Source organism: Triturus cristatus, chromosome 2_2 (assembly GCF_964204655.1).
Source record: "Triturus cristatus chromosome 2_2, aTriCri1.1, whole genome shotgun sequence".
In the NCBI taxonomy this organism is placed as follows: Eukaryota; Metazoa; Chordata; class Amphibia; order Caudata; family Salamandridae; genus Triturus; species Triturus cristatus.
In genome coordinates, this window is record NC_140582.1 from 1,020,521,760 (window position 1) to 1,020,544,547 (window position 22,788).

Sequence of the window (22,788 nt, forward strand, 5' to 3'; positions counted from 1 at the left end):
ATCATATTAGAAAACAGTCACTTAACCTCCTCTTATGAAGCCATTTAGGTAAGTATTTCCAAATTCTCGTAAACAAGTGTGAAGAGAAGTTCTGGTCCCTATGATGATGGCTTTGGAATCACGATGCCTGGGCTTTAAGGCATATGACTGAATCGTGAGATATTGTGACAATCGTTTTATGGACTTCTGCTACATTTGTCTCATGTGACAACATTTAAATCAACAAGAAAAAGGCAAAAACCCAATGGTAAGCAATGTACAAAAATATGACATTTGGGAATGTGTAGCTGATTGAAGAGACATAATTAAGAGCCTGATGCTATTATAAGTACCAGTACTACAAGCAGAGATCCGAATACGACGATCACATCAATACAAAATACAGATTTCACAATCACTTACCTGTGTATTTAGCATATGCTTGGCTCCCAAAGACCAATCGTACATGCCAAGGCAGTTTAGCAGGGCACACATTTTTAACGGCTGCTCCATCATCTCATCCATTGTCAAGAAATTGTATTCGAACACCCTTTTGCATTGCAAAAATGTGAGTTCACGGTACTGCTCCAACGATAAGTCTTTACCAGAGTGCTGAGCAAAAACAGGATCGCTTTCTAGAGCTGAGAAGATTTTGTTCTATAAAGAAAAATTAAAATTAAAAACAGAACATAATGGGGGTGCACAATAGGTCACAGCTACTGGTGATCCAACATGAGTTAATTACTGCTTCTACTTTATTCAGTGAGGCGGATGGGAATGGGGGATGAGTGATGTAATGAAGGAACAAGAGGCCCATGCTACTGAGCTGAAAATATTAACACTTAAATGCAACCATAAGAAAGAGGTGTAAAATGCCAAACAAATGACAACTTATCTGAAAGTTCTTGGAGGTGTAAGAAATAAGTACATGTGGATTAAAATACAAGTAGGCCTTGTTTATGTTTTCTTGTGGGTGTACTCCCATACATGGAGAGGTGAGAACACCTTCCCATCAAACCCACCTAAAAGAATTAGGAGTTGCTCTAGGCAGTGGCATGGTGGGATAGCTTCATTATTTAAGAAACCAAGTCGTATGTATTTGTTGCTTTGTTAAATCTATGACATACAACTAGGTACTCATTGGTAGAACCAATCAAGGTTACTACCTCAGCCTAGATACTACAAGATTTTACTAAAACTCCATCCCCTTCACTCATCTGTAAAAGAGGGCATTGTTACTCCACAAGCTAATAGCACAAGCACATGAACATATCAGAGGTATAGACAACCCAGTAATGTTGAGTGTGGTATTACAGCACATCACACTTAATCAAAGAAGCTTTACCTGCAGCTACCCTAGGTTATATGATAAGTAAGAAAAAGTTGCATCCTGGGATTTTCTGGTAATTTTGTTTGATTCAAAGGTACAGCACAGAAGAAAGAAAAATAAAAACTTTGCTTTACATTATCACTATCTTATAAGATGAATGGTGTGCTAATGCTCACAGAACTCAAGCATGTGGATTAAAGGCTGGCTGCCCTATTCTCAGCCCCAGATAATATGTCAACATATATCAGAAGAAACCAACAAGGGAAATGAGGAGCTAACCCAGAAATAAAAGGTTAATTTGTTTTCAACTCCAAAAGATAGATATATGTAGATATATATATCTATATATATATATCCAACAAACATTTTTGCCCAGGTGAAGACGCCACACAGCGAAATGTTTGTTACTTCATTTTATTTACAGGTTGCACAGACAAGCAGCTCCCTTCTTCCATCATTTTCGATAGCCATACGCGTTTCAGACGCAACATCGTCCTTGGTCACTGGCAGGTAGCGAGAGTCACAGAGGTTATTTGGCAACCAATTAAATAATACGCCCAGCCACGCTCCAGTGGGCATGTGCAGTATTGCATTCTGGTACTTGTGGTTCCCACAATCAAACCACAGTGGGTGCCTCCATGTGCTGTCGACTCAGAAGTAACAAACCTTCGCTGTGTGGCGTCTTCAACGGGGCAAAAACTTTTGTTGGATGTGTTGCGGTACGCCTAACCGAGAGGACGCCCTGCTGCTTGAAGGCGGACCTGCGGCACTAGTCAACTGGCCCCAAGATGAGTGAAAGCCCGCTTTTGCAGGTCAAGGTATGGGCACAACAAGCATTTTTTCCACTTGCACAACCCACATGGGTAATAAACTGTTAATGAGTCGACAGCACATGTTGGCACCCACTGTGGCTTTATTGCTTTTCTTGTGCGAGATATCTGAAGTCCACGAAACGCTTGGCAGACGCGTTTCAGCCTCAAATAGCTTTCTTCAGTGCCAGTTTCATAGGCTTCTCATTCTCCCGGGGGTCAAACGATATGAAGATGTTGCAGTGACCACTCCCAGTAAAGTAGTCTTTTGCCCCTCCTCCGCCTTAAAGATGTACAGGCGCCTCGTGCTCACCCTGTCAGGCAACCACATTCTGGTACTATAAGTCCTCTGTTGAAGCCCATTCAGTAATTAGGCCTTCCAAACACCATGTGATGTCCCAATTGATTTGGCTGATGGACCCCACACCGCCGCAGTTACCTGGACAGGTTTAGGCCACTAGTAGTCCCCCTATCAGGCAATCAGTGTTGCCTCCTCTCTCCCCATGCAGACGTAGATCCCGAATGGTAATTGGAACTGCTGGGTGGGCAACGTGTTGCAGTTCGATGCAAAGTCCAATGTGTGCCGGCTTCCCGCGTTGTTCCTAACCGAGAGAGCATGCGCTAGCCAGAGCCTGCTTGCTGGTAAAACATGAAGACCAAAACTCTTTCCCAGGTAAGTAAAGAGTGCGACACAGCTCTGGGGTATAATTTAAGTGGCTTTATTGCTTTTCTTGTGCGCGATATCTGAAGTCCATGAAACGCTTTGCAGACGCCTTTCAGCCTAAGATAGCTTTCTTCAGTGCCAGTTTCATAGGCTTCTCATTCTCCCTGGGGGTCAAACGATATGAAGATGTTTCAGTGACCACTCCCAGTAAAGTAGTCTCTTGCCCCTCCTCCGCCTTATACATACATACACATATATATATATATATTTATTTTTGCCCTTGAGGGTCCTTCTGGGAGCCCCTGACCAAGGCTAGGGGGTCAGGAACTGTCGAGCCTGCCCCCTTTTCACATTATCCACCTTTTTTATTCACCCCCCTGACAGTTCGAGAGAGAAAATGGCGGCCGCCGCTTCCTGGTTTCGACCGATTCGAATGTTTACTAAGATCTAACAGCCAATCAGAATCGCGCTCGCGCACGCCACCGTACGCGTACCGTAAGCTTACCGTAAGCTTACCGTAAGCGCACGGTAAGCGCACCGTAAGCTTCCACAGATATATATATTGATTTAAAGGCTATTTTCTCAGGATCTACTGAACAGATTTACACCAAACCTACAAAAGGCACTTCCTTGACCTGAGGACTACCTCTCTGCCAAATTTCTAGTAATTCTGTTCAGCCGTTCGGGCTGTAGCTCGTTCTAAAGGTCCTATGGAAAAATGCATGGGAAAAACGCGTTTTGGGACCCCCCTTTTATCTCAGCCCCCGCTTGACGAACCCCCCCGAGACTTTCAGGGTAGGAGCGGAGCGTAGCGCCCCACCTATTTTGAGAAATTTGCGAGGATTCGTCGACCGGCGCCAAAGTTATTCAAAATAGAATGTTGAGGTTTTCCTATGGAAACGTGGTCCTAACTATAACTACCTACTGGCGACCGCCAGTAGGTAATATATATATATATATATATATATATAGATTTTGAGGCCGTGGCATCGTTTTTGTGAATACGTGTTGACGATTGGTTGCTGGATATTGGGAGTCGCTACCCCGCCATGGCCCGCCACTGAAAGCGGCTCAGGTTTCTGAGCGAGCATTTTGGAGATGGATCTAATTCATGATTAACCCCTGCCCGCCCCTGTGCTATACTGGAAAATAACTCGAGTTGCTCTGATTGTGAAGGCAAACGCAGACATAACTTCCGAACAAACGTGAAGTGAAGGATCCGCGAAACGCCGCCACTGGTGAGTGAGCAATGCATGTTTGTTGTTCAAAAAACACCGGTCAAACTATTTTGCAAACGGGGGGCAAGTGGATACGAAGGACGAACGTAAGGATTCTGTCCTCCGTTTTTCCTCTCAGCGTGGGCGCATGCTACAGCGCAATAATTTTTGTTATTGACAATGGCCTCATCGAAAAATGAGAAAAGAAGTGAGGCGGCGAGTAAAATGTTTGACAAACAGTTGGGTACGTTTAATGACGAACAACCTAAGACCAGCGAAACTGGTGACAGCGGAACCACCAAAAAAGCACTCTGGAATAAATTGTGGAAGTTGCTCAAAATAGAGCAAAATAAATGGTGGGAAGCGACAACACTTCGTAAATATATTGAGGCTGGCCGTGTACCAAGAGGCCTTAGGGTTTTCATCACACCTACATTCAGCGACCCTGACCAAGTGGATGAATGGTCTACAAACCGTGATGCTACAGTTATTGGTCAAATACACTGAAAAAGAATGCGCGAGGATCACAATTGAAATAGAGGAAATTACAAAAAAATTGAAGCTGGCTTGCGAGAGTGATGAATTTGAAAACGACATGAATAAAATGGAACAAAAACTTGAAAAAATTGAAAATGAAATCAAAGAGAAGAAACAAAGAAAATATTTACGTGATCAAGTGGACTATGAAAAGGGTCAAGTGTTAACATTTGCCAAAAGATATGACCACTTACGCACTAATCTCACGAATTGAGAAGTAACACTAGATATAACCTCCAACGCAACCAGCTCATGTGAACCTTCAACCAGCGATCCTCAAGCGGGGACGACCAGTACAATGACTGTGATAGAGGTGGCGAAGAGCCCTGCCAAAATGGGACCAAAAGAATTCATTTTAAAATAAATCTCAATGATGGCCCAAGGGAGAATGGCAACACAGAACAAAGTGGGTGCCAGCGGGTCAAGAGGTCGTGGAAGAGGAGGCAGAGGAGACGGAAGATCAAGCGGCTCAATAAGAGAAGAAATTACAAGTCCAGTGGGAACCAGAACAAGGGGACAAAAGAAACAACAAAAATGAGGGACACGAAAACTGTGGTTAATTTATCAATACGTGAACTCAGTGAAATTGAAATTGAGGTACTGTCATATGGTCTTTTATTTTGTCCTTCAGCCAATTTTGATTATACGCAGAGCAGAATAGACCTTTTTCAATTTACTCGAAAACTTAAATTAAGGAAATGGTATGCAACTAAAACTAAGGAGCCAGGTGATCCAGTCCCAGGCCTGCTTGCGCTGCCGTGCTGAGGAACGAACGTTCTTACATACAGTGTGGACGTGTGGGGCGGTACAGGTCTTTTGGCAGGGGGTGGTGAATTGTTTGAGTGAGGTACTGGCCTGGACCCTTCCCTTAGAACTCCGTTTGATCTTACTCCATAGTACTGAGGACATAGGAGGGAATAGGTATAAGCGAACTTATTGTTTCTAGGTCTCACCTTGGCCAAACGGGATGTGGCCCAGCACTGGAAGGATGATTCTCCCCCTAGACTGTCTCCTTGGAAGAAGGCGTTGGACCGCTGTATGATTGCGGAAATCGCGGTCTTTCAGGCCCGGGGGTGCCCAGCGAAACATGGGAAAATATGGTCCAGATGGGCTACATATAGAGGTATAGACCTGGCGTTGTTGGAACAGCCCGATATGGGAGACCCCATAGAAAGATTGCTGAGAACCACGTAGCATGACTCGCTTGCTGTGTCAAGGAGGTGTCTAAACCCTACAGCATTGTGGTAATTGTCATGTTGTGCAATGAGGAAGAAGAGGGTGTGGGCATGAGTTGGGAAGGGAGGGGGGGGGTTAGGGGTCTGATGTTTGCAGACCAGGGAAGTGGGAGGAAATTGCAGTGAAGGGGCTTATGTGTTTCACACTATTACGAAGTCGCCTTTCTTGATTGACCCTTGCACTGTACAAAACAATAAAGTTTGTTGTTAAAAAAAAAAACTAAGGAGACAGTCTCCAATACCATTGAATCACAAAGTGAAATACAGATAGGGGAAATAGACATGTTACACATGCATCATGATCTGACTGGTGACCCAGAAACAAATCAAGACCCGATTCTTAATTTAATTAAGGATAACATTAAACTGGATCTCAACTATGATAGCGGCCTTAGGCCAAAATCAATCTTTTTACCACAAATAGCTAATGAAGCCCTGACATGTTTGAAAAGGGAGTTGTTAATGAATTACACAAACTATCCAAACAGAGGAAATTTGTAAAAAATAAAAGCACAGAAAGAGGCAATACAAACACTTAAAAAAGATACTAACATGGTGATTAAAAAGTCAGACAAGAGAGGCAACGTTGTTATTTTGTCTAAGGAAGCATACTTGAAGGAAGGGCTGCATCAGGTACAGGATGTGACCAGATACGAAAAAAGTACAAAGAACAAATATGATACAGCAAACAAAAGCCATCAAGATAAATTAAATGAGTGGAAAGAGAGGGGCCTATTAGAACAAGAAGAGTTTAATTTTCTCAAATGCAAGTACCCCAAATTACCTGCCCTTTATCTCTTACCCAAATTGCATAATGACAAAATCAACCCCCCTGGGAGACCGATCATATCTTCTAGGGGGAGTTGTTCGGAAAATACCTTTAGGTATGTTGATTATTACCTGCAGCCATTGGTACAATCGCTCCCATCATACCCTAAAGATTCAGGGCATTTCTTACGATTAATTGAAACGATTGACTGGCACACTGGTTGGCTACTCATGAGCTTAGATATAAATAGCTTATATACCAGCATTCCCCATGAACTAGGTATTAAAGCATGCAGACACTTTCTAAGACACAGGTCTTTGTCGTTTTTGTTCCACACTGAAATGTTACTGGAGATGATCCTGACATGCCTAACACAGAATTTCTTTCTCTTTGATGGACAGATATATCGTCAAACACTTGGCACTGCGATGGGTACTTGCTTCGCCCCCAGCTTTGCAGGTTTGTACCTGGGCTGGTGGAAGGAGCAAGTAGTCAGCAACCTTGATCAGTATAAAACGAAGGTCAAGGCCTGGGCAAGATATATAGAGGATATATTCTGTGTCTGGGATGGCAGTGCAGAAGAAGCTGATGAATTTGTGAAAACATTAAATGTGAATACATTGAATCTTACATTTACCAGCCATGTGAATGGCGAAAGTATTGCATTTTTGGATTTGACTGTCATGGTAAGAGACAATAGACTTACGACTGCACTCTTTAGAAAAGGGACTACAGGAAATGGTCTTTTACATGCCGAAAGCTGCCCTCCGGGAAGTCTTATCAAAAGTATCCCGTTGGGTGAGCTCCTTGGAGCTAAGCGAAACTGTAGCACTACAACTGGTTATGAGAAAGAGAAGCGAATCATGTGTGATTGTTTCAGAGCAAGAGGTTATACTACAAAATGCATTAATGATGCTTGCTTAGAAGTTGACAAAAGAGAAAGAAGCAAGCTGCTCAATGATAAGAAAACAAAACTAAAGACACAGATGACAGGTGAACCAGTAACCAACGTCAGGTTTATCACGACTTTCAATACACGATCTAGTGAAGTTAGAACAGCACTTAAGAGATATTCGGAAATATTGAAATTAGACAAAGACTTAGCCAAATGTGTTGAAGATTATCCTCAAATAACCTACCGCAAAGCTAAGTCTCTCAAAGACAGTGTCTGCAGAACGCTTACCACCACCATTCCTAAATCAAGTACAGTAGAAGGGTTCTACACATGTGGCAAATGTAAAGCCTGCAAGTACAGTACTAATTGTAAAGAGGTCAGACTGTCACACCAAACAAAACCTTTTAAAATCCTAAGACACTACACGTGTAACACGGAATATGTGGTTTATGCCCTCAGATGCCCCTGCAACAAATACTACATTGGTAGTACCATACACAAAGCCAAGAAACGTGTATTGAAACATCTGAGGGCCATAAAAAACAATGAAAATAATACCCCATTGCAAGGCACTTTGCGGCCTACCACAACCAGAATAATACTAAATTGTCCTTTTGTGTCCTAGACAATGTCCCCATTAGAGACAGGGGGGGTGACAGAATCCAGGAATTGAGGCGACTCAAATCCAGAATGATTATTAAATATCACACCATGCAACCAGAGGGACACAATGGAGATGAAGGGCTGTCAGTACACTTAGGTTAAGGGCTATATTTTATGCCTTTAATTATTCTTGAACAAGCTTGACTGTTAAAATGTTGGACTAAAGCTTTTATGATCGTTTTTAACCGTCACTTCTTCTATTTAACAATTGTAGCGAATGTAAACAACAAATGTTTATAAAACAAATAATCTCACCTATTTCTATATTTATTATGTTTCACAGGTCTTTGGTGTGGTTCGAACGGAGAGTCGGATACGACATGATTGAAATTGATAAGGTGTGCGAAGTGGGGACACGAGTGTGGAAGTAAAGACATTGATGAGTAGAGTGGACAGCTGCTATCAACCCACTGGGGTTTGAGTAAGTGTGCTTCGGGCACTACGAAAAGAATGAACTTTGGCACGTACAAATGAGGTTTTTGCACAATACAGGACTGACTGATATTTGTTAGGTTCAGTTACAATTCACCACCTGCCCACTGGGGTGTGAGAGACTTTTACGAACGTGATCATTAAGATAATTGAGCCCGTATAATTCCATGTTCACACACGAATGGAGATAAATTTTTACTGCTCCCAACGGAAAATGTTGGGCATAATGAATTGCCAATATGATAAGTTTTGTAGTTATTAATTTGCAACGTTAAGTCATGAGCACTTGCAGCTAATATTTATATACTTTTGTAATAGATGTAATTACAATTACGTATTAAGTTCAGTTATGATTTATCATTGCAGGAAAATATAATTGTAATGCTCTTCTTCGATTCCCTTAACACCTTGTGAGCTTTTTGATTACATTGTCTTCCTAGCTCCGAGAGCTCTCAAACACGAAAGAATCTGTTTTCACTTTCTATGATTTTGGTGTGTCACATGATTTGGTTAAAAGAAGGTGTTGTACACATCGCTCTTACTCGTGAACAAGGAGTGATAAGGCTGTAAATAATAAAATCACGCTGAGAAAGATTTTGAGGCTATGGCATCGTTTTTATGAAAACGTGTTGACGATTGGTGCTGGATATTGGGAGTCGCTACCCCGCCATGGCCCACCACTGAAAGCGGCTCAGGTTTCTGAGCGAACATTTTGGAGGTGGATATATATATATTTCCACTGAAAAAAACATAGGTTTCAGGCACTTTATAGTTAGAAATTAAAAAAAAACTAGAAATTCACTGAAAAAACCACAGGTTTCAGGGACGTTATAGTTAGTTGGACATTTCACTCGTACAAAACCAGAGAAATTCAGCCGTTCTAGGTATTTCACCTTTTTATTTACTCTTTTCTTGTGACTCGGTTACAGAGTCGCAAGATGGCTGCCAACGCTTTCTGGATTGGAGTGTTGGCAGCCAGTCAGAGTGAAGCTCGTGCCCGGGAGGGTTTGCGAACGCTCCTCAGTGCTCAGATATCAAAACTTTTCTTTTTCTAAATTCTGCCTGCTCTACTGAACAGATTTACACCATTTAAAAAAAGGGCTCTTTCTAAACCAAGACCTACCTTTTTGCCAAATTTGGTGTAATTCCGTTCAGCAGTTCAGGCTGTAGCTTTGTCTAAATTTCCTATGGAAATTAACATGGGGAAAACGCATTTTGTGATCCCCCTTTTTTCTCGGCCCCCGCTTGACGAATCACCCTGAAACTCTCAAGACAGGAGCTGACCGGAGCGCCCCATTAGTTTCGAAAATTTTGCGAAGATTCGTCAACCGGCGCCAAAGATATTGGCAAAAGAAAAACGCTTTTTGAATAGAAACGAGGTCCTAACTATAACTACCCACTGGCGACCGCCCATATGTTATATTTTATATATATATATATATATATATTCACTTAAAAAACCATAGGTTTCACACACGTTATAGTTAGGAATTAGCATTTAAAAAACCTTGCAAATTCACTTAAAAAACCATAGGTTTCACACATGTTATAGTTAGCTGGACATTTCCCTCGTAAAAAACCAATGAAATTCCCCCGTTATAGTTAGTGCAGGCAACTATAACTCACGCGACCGCAATCCTCTGCTGATGACGTCAGATATTACATAATGCTTTTTGGAGTGGGAGTGGAGGGGAGTTAATTGATGGAGGATGTTATTGAGGTGCACAACTACAGCTTTAAAAATATCCGTAAATATTCAAATATGTTGTCTGCAACAGGGCCTTCAGGAACCACATTTCTGGAAAAAAGACAGAGCGAGCCACAGAGACCTCTGCCACGCAGTCTCATGATGACGGCTCGAATATCGCGTCTAGGGAAAAAAGAATTGGCAAGGCCAATAGGTCTCGGTTTAGCTATGCTGTACATGCTTTTATGAAGCTTCCTTCAGCCTAACTGGTTTGATAGCCTGGCAGGCTGAGGCAACAACTGTGCAACTGTTACTGATGCTTGCAGATGCAAGGTCAGTGTAAGCACCAAAAGCTGATAACCGCATTAACCTAATAGATAGATAAGAAACATGAGGGACAGAGAGGGTAAATAATACGAACGGTGGCAGGAGGGGGACTGGAAACAAAAGCTGCTGGAGAGGTGAAACTATGTCACATGAACACCACGACAGAGAAGTTAAAGCCAAACGACGACCTCTTTCTTCGTCTTTAAAAAAAAAAAAAAACAGCAAACATGAAACATAGGAGGTGTTTCTCAGTGCACCCACGATCGTGAAACATGCGTGGCAACCCTTCACAAACCAAGCGAGAGGATACCGTACCTGGGACTTAGATCCTGTTTCCTCTGCTAGAATCTTTACTGACTTAAATGCATGAAAAACACTGATCGACTTGAATAAGTGAAGGCAGGGAATGGCAATTAGAAAGCCAGTTTAATGTGATTGACAGGCTAAAGAGTTGTCCTGGGAGTGGCTCAGTTGCTGGTTTTCTCTCAACAAAGAGTGTTATTGGTTAGCAAAAAAAATCCCTTGCCCCAAAAAGCTACGAGCACCACTCACCGGAACAAATCACCCACTGTTGCCTCGGAAGTAAATGTGCTGTAGATTTTGTAAGTAACTGACCAGCCCACTCTGAAGTTATCGCTCAGCTGTATTTGGACGTGCGTTTGGTATAACGTGGAATCTGTTTAGTCTCTGTTCTTGGGAAAACAGCAGACCTCAATTGTTTCATATCCAGGCATACGTAGCTGATTTTTATGGGAGACTTTAACGGTCTGGGACAATCGGAAAAGCACCGGGCAAGCAGGCATGGGACGAGGGAGGGACGAAGCAACAGCGGGAAGAGGGATTGGAAAATGAGGCAATTCAGTTGGATGTGATGCTCCTGAGGCTGTGTCTGCTCTGCCAATGCGCGTTGAAGTGAATGCCCTCCCACAGGGCAAGGCTGTGTTCGTGCCTGCCACAAAGTTTACTCTGATGGCAATGTTATACATAAAACCAGTAACCCCACTTAGGATGTAGATTAACTCAGTCAGTCAGTCAGTCAATAAGTCTTTATTCGATTCACATCATAAAAGACATTGTACACATATTAAAAACAGTTCATATAAAAATAATTCATTTTACAATACAAGATAAAACTTCTAAAAGCTTAAAATATTACATTATATGCTGATAGGTCAAAAGTAGTCACTGACATAATAAAATACAGTGAGAGACACACCAATTAACCTGATAGTCCATAATATGGTGCTTGTTAATAACAGCTAAAGCCTTATAAACACAAATCATGACTTAAGTTTCCGTGCCCTAAGGATCCATGCCCAGCTAATAAATTTGGCAACACCTATTGCTACAGGTTTTGTTGTATCTGTTTTCAAGATTCTACTAGCAACCTGTGCAGAGCGAGTGCTCATTAGTCTGCAAACAGGTCGAAGCCAAACACGCCGAGGGAGTAGGTAAGTTGGGCAACAGAAAAGGAAATGGTTCATGGATTCGATCATATCTACACAGAAGGGGCACTTATCGCTACCAAGAGGACTCCAGCTTTTGGTGAGACCTCGCAGTGGTAGGGCGCCCACTCTAAACTGGTGATACAGTTTACGATCAAAATACTTCAAAATGGTATCCCAGTAACTTTCGTAGACAGACTCATCCTTAAAAACTAGGAATGAAGCAGTCATCGAGGTCCCTATAAGGGAAGCACATCTTCTCTTCTTGATAAAGCCCCAATAGGCATCCTTTAGGACATTTTTTGATGGAAAGACCACAGTGTCTGGGTGAGCCCATAGGTCACCCATCCCAAGATCGGTCAACAGGGTTTTAATACCAGACAAACAGGGTATCCTATGCGAACCCTCCAGCCCTTTAACCTCCAAGAGGGCTTTAGCATAGATCGATAGTTCGGGTGTAGTCCACAGGCGACGCCAAAACGCCAGGGGTCTATACCCTGCCAAATCCTCTATAGGCTGGATTCCCAGATCGTATAATAAGGGAATGCGCGGAGTGGATTGTGGAAGCCCAATAGCTGACCGGAGAAATTTATTCTGGGCAGTCATCAACTTGGACAGGTTACTAAAACCCCAAATCTCAGCACCATATAAAATGGCAGGCAGAATCTTGGAGCCATAAATCTTCATTAGGGGAGCTATTGGTTTTGTTAGGGAGTGTTTATGCTCTTTCAGCAAAGCTCCACCTAATTGGGCATGTTTAAGAGCGAGAAGATCCAGCTGGTAAGACCAGCTGCATGTCTCGCTGAAGGTAACCCCTAAGTAGGAAAATACAGCCGTTTGGTCCAAACTGACACCACCCAGACACACCTGCGCCTTAATACGCCGAGGTCCGCGAAAAACCATAAACTTGGTTTTCCCAACATTTATTTCCAACTCATGTTCGCAACAAAAGATCTCAAAGCGAGACAGGGCTAATTGCAAACCCTGTCTCGTCTTCGAGATCAAAAGGGTGTCATCTGCGAACATGAGTAGGGGAATCTTCACTCCAGCCACGGAGGGAGCATCAGTAGGAGTGTTGGAAAAATAGTTCATAACCCTATTAATGAATAAAGAAAACAATGTGGGAGCGAGCACACACCCTTGGCGAACACCTTTAGACACTTTAAATTTGTCCGTCACCTCCCCTGGTTTGCCCCAACGAACATGGACATACGTGTTTTCGTGGATAGTAACCAGGAAGGAAACCAATTCTTTTGCCATGCCCATCTCCAAAAGTGCTTCCCATAGCTTGTCCCTCAGCACAAGGTCAAACGCGGACCTTAGGTCCACGAAGGCCGCATAAAGCTTGCCACCCCCCAGAACAACTTCCTTCCAATAAAGGAGTACTACCCTAAATGCTTGGTCCAGGGTCCCAATATGTCAGCGAAACCCCGCCTGAAGGGGGGACAGCACGTCAAAATCAGTCATCCAGATTTGAATACGACCCAGTACAAGACGGGCTATAATTTTTTGTACTGCGTCAATGAGACTAATAGGTCTATAGTTGCCTGGGGCAGAGCGATCGCCTTTCTTATAGATCGGCAATATCTCTGCTCCAAGCCACGAGTCAGGGACAGCAGCACCACCCGCGAGGGCATTTGCCAGCAAAGTCAAGTACGGGATCCATACATCTTGCTCCTGAATAAATAAGTCAGCAGGGATACAATCTGGACCCGGGGCCTTACCACTCTTAATGGATCTTAACACTAACTTAACTTCACAGGGGGAAAATTCTAAAAGGTTTTCAACACCAGATGGACAGGTGATATAATTACCCATCCTATCACCAACCTTAAACTGTTCCTCGAAATACGCAACCCACTGTTGCGGCTCAACTTGGTTAGTGGGGCGAATATCCGAGGGGCAGTTACCCCATTTAAGAAGATGCCAAAATTGGACCATGTTACGGTCATGGCAAGCCTGATATAAATCCCTCCAGCGATCCTCATCCCAGTTTTGCTTGGCCTTAAGTTGGGCAGTTTTATATACAGATCTACATTTTCGTATCGTGAGGGGAGAGCCAGTTTTAATGGCCTGAATCAGAGCACTTTGGGCCAGTCTACAGTCCTTATTGAACCATGTGCGGGATTAACTCAATATTGCAGAGCCTACTGTGACACATGGCCCCCAGGGTGGCATTTAAAAATGTTATGCTAGATTATAAACACTTGTGTATCTCGTACGTGAAAGTGAAAGTAATATAGCGTGCTGTGAAAATGAAGCTGACGAAGAGGGAGGGAGAGAAGGGAGGGGGTAGGGTGCCTGCGAGTGGTGCGCGCGGCAAAGGAAAGACGGATGGCTGAAGCTGACGAAGAGGGAGGGAGGGAGAGAAGGGAGGGGGTAGTGAGAGACAGAGGGGGTGGAGGAGCATTGTAAAGCTTAATGAGCCATTACAAAAGCCAGATGGCCTGTGCACGTTCATGTGTGCGGACACACACACTTGAGGCCAGCAAAAGCCTTTTGTAGCACTTTGGAAAGCCAGTTACTAAATGTCTCGCAGTGCAGCGCATGCGCTGGCTCGGGCGAGACCTAAAAAACACTAGAAATGCTAATTTCATTTACATTTCACAATAATTATGTTAGAAGTTGGCATATGCAATTTTCAGAGAGTAATGCACAGGTTATTCTATAATGTGTACAAGGTAATTTACTTAAATGGCAAAATTTGGGTGTATTTGTCCACTAAAAAACCTGTCAAATAGGCAGAAAGACAGGACAGTATTGATGAGGGAAGGAGTAATGTTAAATGTGTTAGGGCGGAGGTGAAATATTTGGGCAACGGATAGCAAAAGAAAGCATTAAGTCAAAAATAAAGTTGGCTGAGGCAATTGAGGTGGCACCCATTCTGGAATATCAGGAACAGCTAACTGACTCAACAGTACGCAAAATAGTGTGGTACTCTTCTAGGATAACACTTATGAGAACTTATGATTAAAGCTGTGGAATGTATATGGAATGAAAGTTGTGAGAGAACATTCAAGTCTGAAGAGGAGTGAATCAGAGGCAACTGCACTGAATTCATATGATATGATAGGCAGGACTTTAATTTCAAATGATGCCAATGACTACAGTTTGGGAGCAATATTTTTACAATAAAGTGAAGGCTTAGAAGGGGTGCTTAACTTTGCAGAACATTTAAGGATGATGGGAACTGTTATTTGGTCACTGAGAAGGAGATTCTTACATGTTGGTTGGTTGTGCAGCATCTCAGGACATGCTTATGAGGTATGAAGCTTGAGTTTGGCATTAATCAAAAAATTATGTTAGACAATTTCATGACGAAGGAGCAAACCATGCTACTCCAAGGGTTGTCAAGTGCTTATATCAATTGAAAACATTAAGAATGTTAATCCTGGTTGCATTTCACTGTTGTCCTAGAAAGGGGAACAGGGTGAGTTAGAGGAGGAAGTTTTGATTGCATGTGTTTCACTGGTTATGAGAGAAGCTATATCAGAGAAGGAATAAATAGTCCATTGGGAAGAAGAGTTGAAGGTAATGAGAAGGTACACTAAGGAGTACAGTGTGCCATGGCCCTCTCAGACTACGGAAAACCCCAGCCAGCACCAATGCTGCCAGGACATGAGTTCCAAGCTGTTGGATCCTATCGGGCTATACAGCATGCACCAGCACCACTGCATCGATGCTGCTGTGCCCAAACATCATGGATCGTCAGACAGCATCATTGGCACCATGCCCTGAGGTTCAGATCACTACCACTCTAGGAATCAGTCAACCAGAGTATGAAGTAGGAATTATTCTGGTGTACAAAAAGGTTCATAAGTGGTTGATTTACCTCAATGGCTAAAATGGATTGGCCTAGAAGAAAGACACTGGGAACCAGCAAGTTATGTTCAGATCTGGTACAGCATTTTCAAAACATTGTTCCTTCTAAACGGGAGCCTGTGGGAGGAGTACTTGGAATGGGGTACTATCATTACTTTATGCACGCACCCCAACCAGTACTCATGCTACTGTGCCCAGAGGTTAAGGCTGGTGGCTACCTGCAGCCCTTTAAACCTGCTCCCATCTTTCGGGTCTTTAAAGTGAGGCCAGAAGTTGCATCAAAACAAGGTCCTGCAAACCGGAAAGTCCATACTACCATATGGGATCACCCTGCTGCAATATAGCTACCACCAAACACAACCATACCAGCAACATGAACTACTGCTGAGATCACAGACTGATTATTCTGCAACTATTGGCACAAATACAGTGCTAGACGGTTGGTAAGGGATAAGGATATCCAGTGTACTATGCGTGCTACTTTTAACCTCCCTAAGCAGTGGCCATAACCTGAGCCATCGCTCCGCACAGAGGCCCTCAAGACATATTCAACCACAGATCCTGCATTGGTGTATGCAGCTGTTTTTTATTTTAATTTGTACACAACATATTTATATGATGCAGACAAGCCATATGGCCAGGGGAATACTTTACAATAAAAGACACCATGAAGACAAGTGTGGGTTATACTAGCTGCACTGAGCAACAGTAATAGTTAAAAGAGAACAAATATTGACAAATGAATGTGAAAAGTAGTTGAAAACATAGTAATAAGAGTTCATGGAGAGCTCACAGTCTTACAAATACATTTTAAATAGGTGGATCTTCAGGTTTCTCCCGAAGAACAGTAGAAGTTCGTTCAATTCGAAATTTCGAGTAAAAGGTTTTAGCCAGACTCAATAAGATTTTAGTCAGTGTTTTTGTTTTCCTTTCTTTTTGGATAAATAGTATCAGTTAGGACTTGTGTTTTAAGTAGGTCGGACAGGCTAGTTTAAGTTTTGCGTGTGAAACACGCTATCCTAAATTGGCCTCCAGGAGAAGCCACAGGAGATCTATCAATTTGAGGGTGATATGATCCACTTTCTTTGCCCCTCTGACAAACCAGATAGCTGCATGTCGTAGAGCTCTCAAAAAGGTTAGAGTATTTTAGGTAGACTGGTGAGAAAGGCATTGCTCCATTTAGATGAGAGAGGACCTATGCCTTTATGGTAGACCTGAAATATTGAAGCTGATGGAGGGTGTAGAAGATAAGAGCTAGAGTCAGGTGGAATTTAAGAAGACAGGTGTGATTTAGGAGCACATGTTTGCCAATTTAGTTTAGCCACACAGTCATTAGGCAACAGTTTTTTCCCCAAAAGGAAAAATCTCTAATTTGATAAAATACACTCCTTACTTTTGAATGTTTTCCATTTGTGCTCTGATGCTTTTGGTCTAGTTGCACGCTAGAGGTCTACCATATACTTACATACAGATAAAACTTTATTATTAAAGTGTTTTAAGATAATTCACGGTTGTAAAAAGGATGGTATATTTACACCAAGAAAAGGTGCCATATTTTCTCAGTGGACGTCATGCAAGTCATCACAATAGCTCTCATTTACAAATAGAAGAGAAAAATCACAGTTCGTAGAGAGGTTGAAAATCTTGATGATGCACACTTACAACCAAGGAAGATGTTATGATAGTGAATGTACAGGTGACATCAGTCACAGCCCAAACAGTCAAGAATCCAAGTCCAGTATAATTGTATAGCTGCACAGCCCCACACAGTGTGTATGAAGGTGCCACTTGACTTTGTGCAGCAAAGACAGGAAAGGGAGGCTAACCTTCCAATCACCGAGAGCCTGTGAGGTGTAAACTATGTGTGGTGGAGGTAGTTCAGCTGCATGAGCCGCAGCCAAGACGCAATGGCTGAGCTTCGTTGTGATGTGCTAGCCTTCATCTGCCAATTCCCTGACATGCCTCTACCAATTCACATGCAATGAGGCAAATGAATCAGGCATGTGCTGAACCAGGGACCAATAAACCTGACAATTGTATGTGTGGCTAGTTCCCCGAAGAGTAGCTTGGCATCAAGGGGGTTATATTGAGGGTGGGTCTCCAGCCCACAAATGTGCAGTGCCATGGCGTGGTGCAGCTGGAGATAGCAGTAGAATGGACTGTGATGCAAATTAACTTCACTTTGGAAGGTGGCATATGATTTCAACATGACGCCCTCCGTGATATCCCCCAATGTCGAAATACCTATAGTACCCCAATTGGAGAAGCCCTCCAGCGCCACCACATGAGGGAGCGAAGCACCCACACACAGCTCGGTCTGTCCCGTTAGGCATCATTTCCATCCCTTTTTTGCTAATGGGCCATCCCAGCTCCGCAGAACCGACTTTGTCACTAGGGGGCTGGAGGGGGGTGTGGGGGGTATTAAACAGCTTCAAGAATCGTTTAGTCGGGGTAGGTCATGGGTGATGAGCACTCCCAAATATTTGAAGTCACGCGTAGCTATCTGGAAGCCCATCTCAAGTCCTGAGCATGGGGGGAGGTGGGGGGCAGGGAAGGTTGTAGACTTGGTCAAATTGACAGAGAAACACATAGTCTCACTGACGATTCGTAGGATTTGGAGCACAAAAGGGCAAAATTCTCCAGCCTAATCGAGAAAACTAAGGCATCATCAGCATAGAGTGTGACTCTCTCCTCAGGACCTCCCTCCCACTCAAACCCCTGAACCTGAGCATCTATATGAAGCCACTCGGCCAGCGGTTTTATGCAAGTGCAAAAAGTAGTGGGGATAATAAACACTGCTGGTGTGCCCCATTTAGTGGCGAAGGGCTGTAAAGGGGAGAACCTACTTGTACATGGGAAGTAAGACCTATATAGAGGAGTTTGACATATTTCTGGAACATGGGTCTGAAGCGCAGTCCGCGAAGGAGTGCAAATAAGTATCTACAATCCACCCAGTTGAAAGCCTTCTCAATACCAGCCAGAAAAATTGCTGCTGGTCCATCTAGGCCATGGCAAGCACATTATATACCCTACAGATGTAATGTCTGGTGGCGCTTCCTAGCATAAAGCCGGCCAGATCACAGTGGAACAGGGAGGGGATAAGCCTAAGTGGATGGCTAGAGCCTTGGCCAGAAGCTTAGCCCCCGTGTTTATTAAAGAGATTGTGAGAGAAGAGGAGTATTGGTCTGTAGATTCTCTTGGTTTAGGAATCACCACAATCTCCTCCCTATGGAAGTCAGGAGGATCAACTCCAGTGTCAGCCGCTTCAGTGAGGGCAGCCATTATGCCAAGATTGCTTTCAAAAGGTTTAAAGAGCTCTCACGGAAACCCGTTAGGGCCTGGAGTCTTACAATACTGCAGTTTACCCTGTTGCAGGGATTTTGCTCATGCACAGAACAATGCGCAGGAAACCAGGACCTCAGTGAATTGCGGTGTACCAAAAACTCACCTCAGTACCCAGAACCCCTTATCCGACTAGCATCAGTGTCTCATTCGCTCTTCGTATCCACTCGAAGCTACCAATGATTAGACTACCCAGAACATGCGACTTAGAGTACTCTCAGGAATGGTGGGAATCAGAAATACCTGTTCGTTATTATTCTCATATCAGTCCACAACAAGAGTAATCAGAGACACAGTAAAGTTTAAAACTTTTATTTTATCAACTACGTGTCCTAAGATGCAGTACTTTGGCTAACATAAGCAGACAAATGATTAAAATTAAAACCATCAGCATTGTTACAATACCATAGAAAATGAAGGGAGAAATCATAATACAAGTGATAGTGGAATACAACCACCCTTCCTTCGATAGTAAGCTAGTATTATTAAACTAAGAAGGTTTCTAGGTTTGAATGGGGAACACCATACCGTAAATATCAGCTTAGGAGAATCACATCACAGGATCAGCTTTGCTCTGTGCCTGGAAACGTTCTTCTCCAGAATGTGTGTCTAATGCATGCAGACTGCAATATTAAAGGCGTTCGAGTTTCAGATATTTGCAGCTGTGTGTGTGTTATGGCTAGAGCGTGGGCCGATCAACCTGAACCCAAAGTATACATTGTTTGTTGGTCCGGACTGTTTCTGCACACAATGTTCAGACCAAGGTCGCGGTGCACGTCTAGGGATGTGAACAACAGACCGTTCTCATGTGAAGAAAAGGCATGCAAGCAGTTTTCATATAATAACATCTATCTGCAGTGTCGTGTGCAAAAGCAGCAAAAGTGGCAAGATTGCGTTTCTAACTTCGAAGACGCTTATGCTAACATAGCAATGTGTGCATCTAAAACTCTGTCTCCACTACAACCCAAGGCAGTAGTGAGCTCCTCAGGAGTCAGGTCTTCATCAAGTGTCTACATCTCTTATGCACCAACTGGTATTCTCATAAACTAGAGGGCCCGGTGGCCTGTTACAACTGTCATTTCCAAAGTAACCAAGATTCAGGGAATCTAACGGGGAGGGTACCCAGTCCCTCTCCAACCAAGAATGGCCTAATATGTTTTCATTGCAACATAAGGTCATTAGCCAAGCACGCAACTGAGATATGGGATGTAATCACCTCTCAGTCTCCTGATATTTGTTTTTGACAGAAACATAGCTAAACTCCTCCAACCTTCCAGCTTTCGCGCTAGCTATTCCAGATAACTACAAACTAATCATCTCAATAGAGATGTAAAAATTGGCAGAGGTATTGCCATCGTTTTTAAAAACACAATCAATGTGACATGGATTACAACCACCATCACTGATGCTATGGTGTTAGGTATCTTTAAGGTAATAGTTACCGCAATTGATAGCTGGAATGGAGCGCTGATTTATCGGCCCCCCTGGGCCCAAGGCCAATTTCAAATGCAAAAACAACAGTTGATGGACAGAACGCAGAACAATGTCATACATTCACCCCAGTACAGAGATCTGGGCCTAAATCCATAGTTTTTTTGCTCACCATGCCGTTCCAGTTTGAACCCAGCCATATTCAAATCAGTCTTGACCCTGTGCCTCTTGCGAACAGTCCAGCCCGAACTGCCAAGCCATGTCCTCTCTGGACTGGAAACAAGCATCCTAGGACCGGTTTCGGGCAGGGTATGCCCAGACGTGGGTCCCTTGCTCACTTTGCCACTGGATACAAGCTAGCCTGGCTGAAGAGGGGTGAAACCCCGAAACCCGTCCCAGGATGCTTGTTTCCGGTCCAGTGAAGACATGGCTTGGCAGTTCGGGCTGGACTGTTCCTATGAGGCACAGGGTCAAGACTGATTTGCATATGGCTGTGTCTGAACTGGGGTGGCAATGTGAGCTAAAAAACGATGATGGATTCAACCCAGATCTGTGACTGGGGGTGAGTGTCTGAAAAGTTTCAGTGCTCCGTCCATCATCTCCTTGTGTTTGCTTTTTTTGCCCTAAATTGGCAGGGTATGCCCAGACATGGGTCCCTAACTCACTTTGCCACTGGATACAAGCTAGCCTGGCTGATGACGGCAGTTAGCCAGAAACCGGTCCCAGGATGCTTGTTTCCGGTCCAGTGAAGACATGGCTAGGCAGTTCGGGCTGGACTGTTCCCATGAGGCACAGGGTCAAGACTGATTTGCATATGGCTGTGTCTGAACTGGGGTGGCAAAGTGAGCTAAAGAACGATGATGGATTCAACCCAAATCTGTGACTGGGGGTGAGTGTCTGAAAAGTTTCAGCGCTACGTCCATCATCTCTGTGTTTGCCAAGACCAATTTTAGTCAACAGTTGGTGGAACAGATAGATAGCCATGCATGTTTTAACCTCAAATACATTTCTTCTCCTAGGCAACTTTAATTTCCACGGGGAAGAACACACCAACTTGGAAGTTATGAAGCTATTAACAGACCTAGAAACATTAGGACTCTCCCAAAGAGTCAGAGGCCCTACGCATGCAGCCGGCCACTCACTTGATCTAACATTGAATGATTGGACTGTAAGGCATCATTCCCCCTTACATGGACTGAACATTTTTTAATCACTTTTGATGTGCAATTATTTTATTCCCCGACTACCTCGAGGAACAGCAGACCACGACGCAATGCCCATAGACTTTGGCATAAACTCACTCCTGAAGCTTTCTGTAAAACTTTCCATCCTAACTTACCATGAAGTAACCCCGAAGTCTCTGAATTGCTGGAATCCTTCAACTCTGCCCTAACAGCCTCGCAGGACACAACTGTTACTCACAAAAATCACAGTTCCACCTACCCTCGACCTCTGGCTCCGTGGTTCTCGCCAGAGTTAAAAATAGCAAAATCAAAGTGTAAGAATTTAGAGAGGCGCTGGCGCATAAGTAACGAGCCTAATGATAAGGATCTGTATAAACAAGCCCTGTCCTGCTACCACCATAATAACAAATCCGCTAAGCGGAGCTTTATTATTAACCAAATTAAACTGGCTGGTAATTCCCCAAAAGTTCATGATTTTCTCACCCTGCAAGCCTGCATTCAGTCTCCCTCGGAATCCCAAAACCTCTGTGACTCTCGGGGCAATTTTTTCCAGGAGAAAATTTCCCACATTTATACAAAATTCCATATTCCCCCCCCCCCCCCCCCCCCCCCCCCCAGGGCATAGAGATCACTATCTCCAAGGAAAATCAGTCAAAAGAGACTGGATAGTTTTCAACCTATCACTCTAGAGGAAATGCATAGTTCTTTGATGTCAGCGAAGTCTGGCTCTCCCATGGACCTCTGTCCACCTAAAATAATGTCCTTGCCATCTAGTTGCTGCGCCCCAGCGATCCTAGAGATTTTTAATTGCTCAATTAAAACAGTCATTATTCCGCCAGGGTGAGGCAGCATGTGTTCGGCCCATATTTAAAAAAACTATTTTGGACCAAAAATCTCTCTGTAACGACCGCTCAAAATCCTTTTGCTACCTCTACTGGGCAAGCAGCTCAAAGGCCTAATAAACAAACAATTGGGCTCCTACCTCGAACTCAATAATATCCTTGATCCTTCACAATCTGG

The 22,788-nt window shown here is 43.5% G+C and overlaps 1 protein-coding gene across 2 annotated transcripts in view; it reads right to left on the reverse strand.

Annotated features, from left to right (window-relative positions):
• The window catches only part of ACOX3 (acyl-CoA oxidase 3, pristanoyl), a 409,344-nt gene that overhangs the window by 337,201 nt on the left and 49,355 nt on the right, over positions 1-22,788 (reverse strand). For both annotated transcript variants that reach the window (XM_085642483.1, XM_085642482.1), the window contains one exon: positions 403-636. In XM_085642483.1, the coding sequence (XP_085498609.1) occupies positions 403-636 (234 nt within the window). The remainder of the gene's footprint in view (positions 1-402; positions 637-22,788) is intronic.